This window comes from Buceros rhinoceros, unplaced genomic scaffold (assembly GCF_000710305.1).
Source record: "Buceros rhinoceros silvestris isolate BGI_N320 unplaced genomic scaffold, ASM71030v1 scaffold5044, whole genome shotgun sequence".
NCBI classification, from domain to species: Eukaryota; Metazoa; Chordata; class Aves; order Bucerotiformes; family Bucerotidae; genus Buceros; species Buceros rhinoceros.
The window spans coordinates 19707-30890 of NW_010409889.1; the positions used below are offsets into that span (position 1 = coordinate 19707).

Here is an 11184-nt window from a genome sequence, read left to right on the forward strand (position 1 = left end):
GTGGGGAAGTGAGATGTCACCTATTTAATGGCAACATGTTTTCCTTCTTGCTCTTTATACAATTTCTAAGACTGTATTATTTTTTTAATTCCTTTTATTAGCAGAGTATGCAGACAATTTTCACACTAGTTGAATAAAGTGAGTTCTGTAGGGATACCCTACCTTAGTGATTCTTTTTATACTTTATCTTCCTGATTGCACCTTGAGAGTCTAACAGTTAAATCTGTACTTAGTTCTGTATTGTGTTGCTTTATAAATCCTAATCATGTTTACTGAAGATTGGAAGTCAAATTACCTGTGTTTTATTTAGCTTCTCTGTGCTTAGGACTGAAACAAAGGATGGGTACAATTACAGAGTGTTCCTAGTTTTGAATGTTGTGGTTTTCCCTTTTAGTGCAGGGTGTATGATCTGAGGTATTGTTTATGTTCTCTGTTAAAGGTATTGCTATCAAAGAATCGGCAAAAGTGGTCGATCAAGCGCAGAGGAGGGTTTTGAAAGGCGTCGATGATTTAGACTTCTTTATCGGGGATGAAGCAATAGAAAAACCAACTTATGCAACCAAGGTATTGAGAGAACTGTTTAAAATTATTTTCCAATACTCTTTAGAAAGCATCAGCTACACAGTGAACAGCTTAAGAATTAATTTTGATACCTTTAATCTTATTTTGTTATTAACTCTTTTAGTAGAAAATGAGAATTGTTATTAATTTTGTTGAACTGCAGGAACCTGTGGGAATTTGTAAAACAGTATGTGAATATATATATTTTCACATATGTATCTCTTACAGATATCTTATATTCATTCACATATATATCTTTTGAAGTGAAGGGAGACTGTTAAGTGGAAGTACCACATTCTTTCATGTTCCTTGGCATCTTCTATCTGCAGTGTCAGAGTTGGGACACTGGGCTGGGTGGACCCTTTGGTTTTCCTAGTGTCACCATTCGCTTGTACTGAGAAAAGCTCCATTCCAACCTTGTCTCTGCTGTTCAAGGTTGGAATCTGAGGTTTGAATAGGTTATCAGATGAAGTAGGGAAAACTTAATGCAAGGTTTCTTGCGTACGTAGATAATCAGCTTCTACCGCAGTTGAAAACACTTTTTTTTTTTTTTTTTCCCCTTTTGCTTCTAATTACACCTTTATATTCCTCTGCAACAGTGGCCCATCCGCCATGGTATAGTTGAAGACTGGGACTTGATGGAGAGGTTTATGGAGCAAGTAATCTTTAAGTATCTAAGGGCAGAACCCGAAGATCATTATTTTCTTTTGGTAGGTAAAATTATGTCCTACTTACAAAATTGCATTTGACTGGTAAGAATGTTTGTGCTGATCTATGTAATAAATATGAACAAGCCTATCTTGAAAACTGAAGTTTTCAAATAAATTACCTGGAACTTTTTTGACCTGGCTGATGCCATCCAGTTTCTTTAATTTTCTAAAGATGTCAGGATGTCTGAACTGCAAACTTTTTTTCTATCCTCTTCTCATTTCCTGCCAAATTGCATCTGCTTCATCACTTTTTTTCCTGTTACTTATCTACTGAATTCAGTGATCAAGTTTACATTTTTGAGGCAAAAAAGTACTTGTGTGTTTTGACTTCACGTGATCACAATTATTCAGTTTTTACAATGCTGCCACCTGGATCATGTGTCTAGAGAGTGAATTTTTGTCTTTTTCTGAAATCAGAAGGATCGATTGTTATATTTGGGGAGATTATATCTGAATTAAGGTCAGTGTTACTCTGAAACATCTGCTGTTCCTTAGTATTTTATATAAGGCCATTGAAATAGGCAACTAGTTTTATCGTGATGTTTGTAGAGCAAGTTTGGAATTAGAGGTGTTGGCCATGCTTGTTAAAGAACATCTAATGCCACCATATTCTTTAAGCAGGTCTACTTAGGTCCTGTTGCTCAAGGCTGTGTCCAGCCAAGCTTTGAATATCTCCAAGGATCAAGATGTCATAAAAACTCTAGCCCCCTTTTCCAGTACTTGACCACCCTTACTTCACCTTTTTTTCCCTCCTAATACCTGCTTAGGATTCCCCACACTGCAGTTTGTCTCCACGGCCCCTCGTCCTGTTGCCTTTTGAGTCTGGCTCCCTCCTCTTTTTATCCTCCTATTACATAGTCTCTTCAGAGGAGCGACAGCATGTTTGGTATTTTAATGAAAATTACAGCGTGCGATCATAGAGTATTGTATGTTGTTGCTAGCTTTTGTCAGTTGAGTACATTCCTGCAGCTGATCATATCAACTTGTTTTGGAGTGATTGCCTTCTGGAGAAAAGCAGCTTTTTTCTTTAATGAATCACTGAGAAATTTAAAAAATAATTGTCATTCTTTAAATGTGCTAAGCTGCATCCTTTGACATTGTATTTAGACTGATAGTCCTTGATTCTCTCCAGTGAAATCAAAAGTTGTAATGAGCTAACCAACCCACAGATGGGGCCTTCGATCTTAATTCTTAGGCAGTGATTACTGTAACATTTTTTTTCAGTTTCTGTTTCTGTTTTCACTCAAATCATCATGCTTTTGCAGTGCAGTTTGCATGAATTCTGTTGTTGTCAGAAGAATTTCTAGATTTTCTTAATTGCACCATATGCCTTTAAAAGCACATTACTATTTTTAGATGCTATTATTGAATGACTCATCTTTCAAAACTTAGGATCTGGTGATTTTATTTTTTTTAAAGTCAAGGGTTTGAATTGAATGTAAGTAAAATTTGGTGTGTTATGGGTTTGGGTTTTTTTTTTTGTCTCACAGACTGAACCTCCATTAAATACTCCAGAGAATAGAGAATATACTGCTGAAATCATGTTTGAGTCTTTCAATGTTCCGGGGCTATATATTGCTGTTCAGGTAAGGGCAGGGCTATTTAAAGTTAGAGCTTCAGTGTTTCTCCTTGGGCTGAAACTGGTTTTGCTATGAAAACCATATGAGTGGTGTCTGCAGTACTTTTGTGTACTTGTGGATAGCAGTGTCACCACTACATGTTTGCTGTGCATTGATTCTGTGGTCTGTTAGCCAGATCCTCGTTCTGTTACCTGTATAGGAGGCCTCTGAGCAGGAGCGTATGAATCCCTTTCAGTAGGAAGTAGCAAAAAAGATACTCGAATGTGGCTAAAAAAGCAGGAGTCAAAACCTAGTTTATGCAGCCTCGTCTTAGTAAGCTGCTGTGTTACTAATCGGCTTCTCTGCTGTAAATACCTGTGAAGGTGTCAGTCAGATGGTTTTGGGAGGGGTGGTGGAAGGGTGGGTCTGCAGTACAGTGCTTTCGCTAAGATTTGGTTTTTGCCTGTGTTCTTGTACAAGGCTGTCCTTGCCTTAGCTGCATCTTGGACGTCAAGACAAGTAGGAGAACGAACACTGACTGGCACAGTTATAGACAGTGGTGATGGTGTCACTCATGTTATTCCTGTGGTAAGTAAACATCAAACTATAGAAACAGTTTAACCGGAGAACCGTTTGTACTGTAACTTCTCTGGAGTCTACACCTACACAGGCTGAATAATAGGTAGGAATCTTCAAAAATGTCAGATAATTTCCAGGGCTCTGGGCATGTGCTTTTGTTTATTTTGTAGTGCAGAAACTCTTGAAGAACGTCTGTGCACCCTGAGTTTGTCAGGGTATATTGTCTTTCAGTGACTTACCTTAAAAGGTGATTTGCCAAGGCCGTGCTAAGCGATCAGTCTCAGGGCATTGCTTTACCATTATTTCCAGTTTGTTTTGTCAGCAAGAGAGAATATGCCTTTTAAAACAGTCCAAAAAGTTTGGAAACTTCTTTTGTTTAATTCAGTCAATTCGTATACAAAATAGAAATAATACAAAATATTTGAGGGCAGTTTTTCTCCATCTGCTGACCGGTGTTGAGCAGTTTGCTATCACGCAGCAGCGATTCCAGCAAAGAGGAAAAAAAAAGTCAGTACCTGACTGGGGGGAAAAATCTCCTAATGTTAAGTGTCTCTTCCAATATATCAAGCTGATAAAAGCAAAAACTAGTGTGATGGTAGGATGTTCTGTGAAATAATGAACATTTACAGCTGCAGTTTCTTAACGGTCAAATTACTGGTTTTGCTGTAGGTACGTATTTCTTTAAAAAGCTACATATTTGACATCTTATAATTGGAATATATAATAGTGTTGCTTGTTTCAGGCGGCTGGTAGTATGTCTCTCTGCCCATTGTTCCTTGGGAAGTTAGATCCATGACTGTGCACCAGACACATTCATCTTTTCAAAAAGAAGTTTGATTGCAATTTTGAAGATTAAAATCTATACAAAGTTTTATCGGGCCACAGTAACCTCAGTGTTTAAAAATTATTTGTTACACCAAATAGTAGCATTGGTAGTGATCAAACCTATGCTGTGATGCAGCCATTTCTTACTAATCCTGGCAGAACATATAGGCTAAATTTTTGTTCAGCTCGTCCATCCAAGAGGGCGTATTTGAAATAAGACTCGGGGGAAAAAATTGACATTTCAAACCTTCTATAGATAAACCTTTTTGTTTAAGTTTAATTTAATTGCTGTTTAAAATAGTTGATCTTTTCCTGATTTGTGGGTATGGGTTTTTAATTGGAATAAGAGCAGCTATTCTGTATCACTTGAAGCATTAAGCTCCTTTGTAGAGTGACGTTCTTTTGATTTCTGGAATTTCTAAACACGTTGAACAAACTGACAACAATAGCATACTGCTTTTATAATAGTTAAAGAAGTCTCAACAAATGCTTACCTCTGTAGTGAAGCCAACAGCAGTGGTACATTTTTTAATGACTTCATTATTTTCTATGTTAGAAGGAACTTTTTATAGGAAGGTAAGAGGCGTATCAGAAATTTTAAGTGTTTAATATTAGTGTGATAATCTGGATTCATCTCTTTGGATGTAGCAGGTCTGGTGAAGTTGAGGGCCAGTCTTCTGCATTTAGACCAGATATTTGTAATGGCCCAGTGCTGTCCCCCAGGATGAGTGTGACTTACAGGGGTGGACTAACGGATGAGTATGGGCCAGTCTGATGTTCTAAGCAGTCTTGTTTAATGCGCTGAAATGATGCATTTTCTTCCTGCTTTCAGAAAATTGATTTTGGTTCATATGGATTGTAACGTCCTACATCAGTGGCTTTGACTGCAGAGCCACATCATTTATTCTAAAATAATAATTCATGATAGAAGGTTCCTTGACCTTTTTGGTAAGAGTAACCTCATTTTGAAGAGAAAATAAAGGCCAAGGAATAGTGAGTACAGTTATTTGTCTACCTTATGTACCAAGTGACCTTTCCGTTCCTCCTAACCTAAGAACTATGAACCAATGCAAAGCGAAACGCTTTAACAAGTAAAATAAGAACAATTGGTTTTCTGGTGATTAAATGAGCCAGCCTTAGAGGGCTTCAATCTCACAGGTAGGGAGTAGGAGTTTAGACTCCACGACTTTCTCTTTCTGTCGTAAGCTTGGTTGACAGGAGCTTTTCACAGTATCTTTTCCCCCATTTTCCTTACAGGCTGAAGGATACGTGATTGGCAGCTGTATCAAACACATTCCAATTGCTGGGCGAGATATAACATACTTCATTCAGCAGTTGCTGAGGGAGCGAGAAGTAGGAATTCCTCCTGAACAATCCTTGGAAACAGCTAAAGCAGTGAAGGTAATGTGACTGGGGCAGGAGCTAAGGATATTTTGGATCAGAGCTTGGTAACTGTTTTTAAAATATGGAATAAATATCTTAAAGTTCTTGTCCTTCCAAGTAATGGTGCCCTATTTCTGAACAATATAAAAATGTCTAAATAATACAATAACATGAAATACCTTGAACTTCAGGCATACAGTTGGCTTGTACAGTTTGGCCTGGAATTTCATTCTCCACTTGTAGTCTCCCCTTTGTCCTCCTCTCCCTTATAATTACTGTTACTGTAATGTTCAGCAGAAAATGTTGTTAGTGGAATGTGCAATGTAAAGAGTGTAATTAGTCTTTTATCCTTTCTGAATGTTGATACTTCTTGTTGCACAAAGCTATTCCGAAAGACTTTCAGCTTAAAGTACACTTAAACCTTGTTTCTATGCCAATTCTTCAATATACTTGAGAACTCATTTCCCACCATCGTAGAAGTTTAGAGGGAAAATAGAAGAAAAGTAATTCAGCTCGGTGCTAAATCACTGCTGCCGGTGTCGTGCAGGAAAGGATTTGTAGCAGCAGAGCCATTACCTAACGCTGTACAGCAAGTGTCCGTTCAGCCGTTGTTGAGGCCTGTTCTGTATCTGCCAATTTAAAACTCTCATTTCATAGAAGTTTAAATTACTGCACTTTTTTAAAGCTCATACTATGATCTCTTCTATACTTAAGATACTTCTAACTGTACATGTTCAATTTTCAGGAACGCTTTAGTTATGTTTGCCCTGACTTAGTAAAAGAATTTAACAAGTATGACACAGATGGTACAAAGTGGATTAAACAGTATACTGGAATTAATGCAATCTCAAAGAAAGAATTCACCATTGATGTCGGCTACGAGAGATTCCTGGGGCCAGAGATTTTCTTCCATCCTGAGGTAAGTTGGTTTGAATTGTCTACGCTTTTTGTTGTCGGAGTATTTTAGATGATGGCGTATAAATAGCATTTGCAAACTTGTAGAGAGGCAGTTGTTCCGGCAGATATTTCTCTTTATTTGTAAATGAATACCAGCTGTGGTAAGTCAGCGTGGTGTTGATTCTTGACTGCTAGAGATCTGCACGCAGATTCAGGATGACAACGAAACGAAGCACTATACTTGAAATTTGTAAAGTAAGTGGATTACTAACACCATTTTTTTTTCTTGAAATTTTTAACAGAATTTCCAGATCTCCCCACATTGTACCCTGTTTTCTTGCCTCTTTAATCAGGTTTCTAAATATTCTGTCATCTTGCCATCAGACCCTAAGTCTCTCTTCCAGTGTTGGGAAAAATTAAAAAGAAATAAAGCCACTGCCCCGAGTCATTCTACATTCTCCTGCTGCAGCTTTTTCTGTGTTACCCTGTTTGGTGCTCAGCTTCTTTGACCTGTTATGGTTAACAAAAACCATCTGAGATAATAGCTGGTAAAAAAGGTGCTTTCAGGTTTATTATTCTTCCAAACCTTTTATAAATGGTAGCAAAAATAGCCAACATAACTATTTCCATTATTCATTTTCATGACATCTCTAGTACAAAAGGATGGTTCTTTCTCCTCTCTTCTTCTCTATACTCCCTTCCCTTTCCAGTGTGTGGTCCTGCACGTTGACTCATCTTGATTTTATTCTTGATTGCAGTTTGCTAATCCTGACTTTACGCAACCAATCTCAGAAGTAGTAGATGAAGTTATTCAGAATTGTCCCATTGATGTTAGACGTCCTCTGTATAAGGTCAGCAGCTATAATGAATTTTTTAATGCTTCTTTTAGAAAGATTGTGCTATGTATTGAAATACCTGTTTGAAACTTTATTTTAAAGACAAACAACAACAAAATGAACCATTTTTCCCTAGAATCCAGTGTGCAGAAGGCTTTATGTTGTTCACTTTTTCATAATGTGATGTTTCAGTACTCCATCTCTTATTTAAAATACGGGAAACATAAATCTGAGCAAAGGAAGTGGGATGTGATAAAATATAAATGGATTTTAAAGCACAGTCAATTTTAATGTGACAACCTCCTTGTGAATTCACATTCTGTCATGCTTAAGTGTTAGATAATTTAAAGCCTAGCTGCTAACTGTAGTTGTGAAAACTATATTTAGAATTTAAGAATGGGATAAAGTTGGAGACTTACTTTTTCAGAAGTGGTTAATAATTCTTGTTACTCGAAACAGAATATTGTCCTCTCTGGAGGCTCAACCATGTTCAGGGACTTTGGTCGCCGTTTACAGCGAGACTTGAAAAGGACTGTTGATGCCAGACTGAAACTTAGTGAAGAACTTAGTGGTGGCAGACTGAAGGTTAGTTCTTGCAGCTAATGCATTGTGCAAGTGTCTTTCTTGGTACCTCGAAAATGTGAAAATAACCTTGCAGCGATGTTCTTGCTTGTTGAAATGCCTCTGTTTTCATTGGAAGTTCTTGTACGAAGCTCTGAAAACCTTCCGTATTGTCGAGAGTAGCAGACTGATACTGGAAAATACTTACACAGTCCTTCCATTGTAGGAAGCTATTTCCCCAGGTTTGCGCTTGTGCTGCCTGTCCTTGTTAGTGAACGGAATCACTCTCGCCTAATGAAAGGGCTCATGCCAGTTATGTAAAAGCAGTTAACCACTCCCAGCTTTTTTTGTGCTTAGTGCTTATTGATTCGTTGCAAATCATTGTCCTCAGTCTTTTGAACTTGATAAAGATGGAGTGAACGCATTGTCGAGCCACTGGGGTAGTCAGAGGTCTGGAGCACTTGTCCTTGACGAAAAGCTGAGGGAAGTGGCGTGTTCAGAGAAGAGGAGGCTCCGGGAGCCCTAATGGCAGCCACTCTGTATGTGTGGGAAGATGATCGAGAAAGTGGGATCGGGCTCTTGACAGTGGTGGGTGCATGAGAGACAGCTGGTACAAATTGACCCAAAAGAGGTTCAGCTTGGGTAGAAGAAAAACCTTCTTTGTCACAGGGATAATCAGGCATTGGAACAGGCTGCCCAGAGAGGTTGTGCAGCCTCCATCCTTGGATATTGTTGAGATTCAGCTGGATAAATCTCCAGAGGACTTTCTCTGACCTTGTAGCTGACTGCTTTGAGCAGGAAGCTGAACTACAGACATTCTGAGGGCCCTTCCCATCTAAATTATGATTCTGTGAAATTACATTGTGTTTTCACTGAACTGCATGATCCTTATTTTATGTTCCCTCCACTTCTGACCTCTGATCTAACTTTTGCATTTTGCAAAAATTTTGCATTTTTTTCTGTTGACTCTGCATATATAATATATAGCAGAGATAAAAGGAAAAATCCACAAAATCATTTCTAAGGCAAAATTGAATTGATTTTCCTCATTTATTTTTTTAGCAGCGATCCAGCTAGATCAACTCAAACAATTCTTAAAACCCCCAGTACAGCTTCATAATATGCCATGTAAATTTATGTACAGTTCTCTGGTTGGAATAACCAGGTTTATCCTTAATTCTCCCTGTTAGACTGTTATCACTCAGTAAGGAAGCAGGATGTGAATAAAGAAATCTGATGCGATTCCTCCTTTTTCAGAGTACTGGCTGGTGCAAGTAATCACTTGCTTGAGTTTTGCAAATGTATTACTAATGATTTCTAGGTTCTTTTTTCAAGTCGTTCAGATTTCAGCAAGTTGTACTGGAACAAGCAAATTACTACTTTCTGAAACTGTTATTACACTGCCATGGTTGATAAGCGCGATAAGGGGTGAGGGTTTAGGTGGGAATGGAGGGAAAGGGGCTGGCTGGAGTGAGTGAAAAGCATGGCTGTGCCTTGGTCCTAGATGAACTTCCAGTCTGCAACTGATGCTTTGTTACAATAATGACATGAAACCTAAAAATCAGCTCCCTAAAGTGCTGTTTGGAAAGGGCTGAGCAGTGTGGATCTATTCTTACCACTGCATAACGGAACAGTCCCTCCAGAAATTCAGCAGAAAACAGAATGTGGGTAATTGGAGAGGAACACTGTAGTGGAGCTCTTGGGGGGAAAATTGGTCTGGATGCCAGTATCGCTTAAGGTCTGATAGAGCAGGCAAGTGGTGATGTATAAGCAAGAGCTGTTCCTTACCTTAGTTGTAGAAGAGAAAAGCCGATGCTGTAATCATAAATTTACATACCCAGCATATAAGAAAATCCTAATTTGTGAAGATTAAGCTTGGACTACACACTCATTTTTAAAAGATCTGATTTTTACCAGCAAAAGTGACTTCTAATGTATTCTTTTTTTTCCCCCCCACTTTTATAGCCTAAGCCCATTGATGTACAAGTCATTACACACCATATGCAAAGATACGCGGTTTGGTTTGGAGGATCAATGCTGGCTTCCACAGTAAGTTCGCTGTAAAGCCGGGTGTGTGTTAGTCGTCCTGGCTGTGCTTTTGGGTTCTTGCCTCTCCTTCACTTTGTGTTAATGCAGTTGGGGGATTTGTGATAGGCCTCGGGAAGCAAAGAGACCGTCCCCTCCCCTCCGAAGTGTTTGCATTAGATGTTAAAGATTTGAAAGCGCAAATGAAAGCTGAATTACAGCTTTGAGTTATTAAATAGTGCATTTTAGTTTTGTGACAAAACACTTTGGTGTTTAGCCACGTGTGATGTAATACCAGTTTCAGGACTTCCAAGTTGTCTGCATTCGGTTTTCTCCATTCGCTACATCAATGTCAGTTAAAAGAAGGTGTACGTGCCATTGACTGATTTTCTTCTCCTTCCCTTCACAGCCTGAATTCTACCAAGTATGCCATACCAAAAAAGATTATGAAGAGATTGGACCTAGCATCTGTCGTCACAACCCTGTGTTTGGAGTCATGTCTTAAAGCTGACCTCGGAGGGGTCAGGGGTGGGGAGGTGGGAGGAGCAGGAGGAGTCTTTCTGATTACTTGTTTGTCTGATGGCTGGTGTTAAGATAACAAACATGACTTGACAATAAGAAAAAGACCAAACGCAATTAAGCAGGATTATTTTAACAAGTGTCTCAACATGCGGATGTAGTGGAAAGCCAAAATGATCACGTTTTTTCGTTAGATTGATTATTTGAACCTGTGCGTAACAAAACAAAAAAAAGTGGATTTTAGTTCTTTCTGTGCCCTGATATTTTGTATATTAATGGATTATCCAAGATTTGGTGGGATTTGATGGTGTGTAGATAGTCAGCTCTCTACTGCTTCTGTTGAACCCTTTCGTGGGGACAATGCAGGAGCTTGTTTATATTTCATACTTTTTTATACTTTGAGGAAAAATATGGATTAAACTGTAATATTTGAGGAAAAAAATTTACCAGTGACCAACCTGAAAGTAAATTAAAAAAAAAAAAGTCATGAGTCATGCAGCTAGTTCTTGCAAATCATGACCAGTCTAAATCCTGGGTTCCATACAATGCGAGTGCTTTTGGAACTGAGCTAGTATCTTGGATTAACCGACGCCTGCTAGTGCTTTCTGATTACTTGGTGCATTTTCACACTATCTCTTGCTTTAAAAAAAAAAAAAGTGAAGACAAGACTGTTGGACCAGTATTGCAGTTCTGTAGTGTCATTTCTAATCAAACCAAATAATCAGGTTA

General features: G+C 38.4%; 1 protein-coding gene across 1 annotated transcript; it reads left to right on the plus strand.

Moving 5' to 3' along the window:
* The first annotated feature begins 423 nt into the window (after nucleotides 1–423).
* ACTR3 (ARP3 actin-related protein 3 homolog (yeast)) lies at nucleotides 424–11111 on the plus strand. The gene is made up of 10 exons (XM_010135381.1): nucleotides 424–564; nucleotides 1161–1271; nucleotides 2762–2857; nucleotides 3311–3418; nucleotides 5492–5635; nucleotides 6363–6536; nucleotides 7273–7365; nucleotides 7810–7935; nucleotides 9877–9960; nucleotides 10346–11111. The coding sequence occupies exons 1-10, from the start codon at nucleotides 424–426 to the stop codon at nucleotides 10439–10441; spliced, it is 1173 nt and encodes a 390-aa protein (XP_010133683.1). The 3' UTR covers nucleotides 10442–11111.
* The last annotated feature ends 73 nt before the right edge of the window (nucleotides 11112–11184 follow it).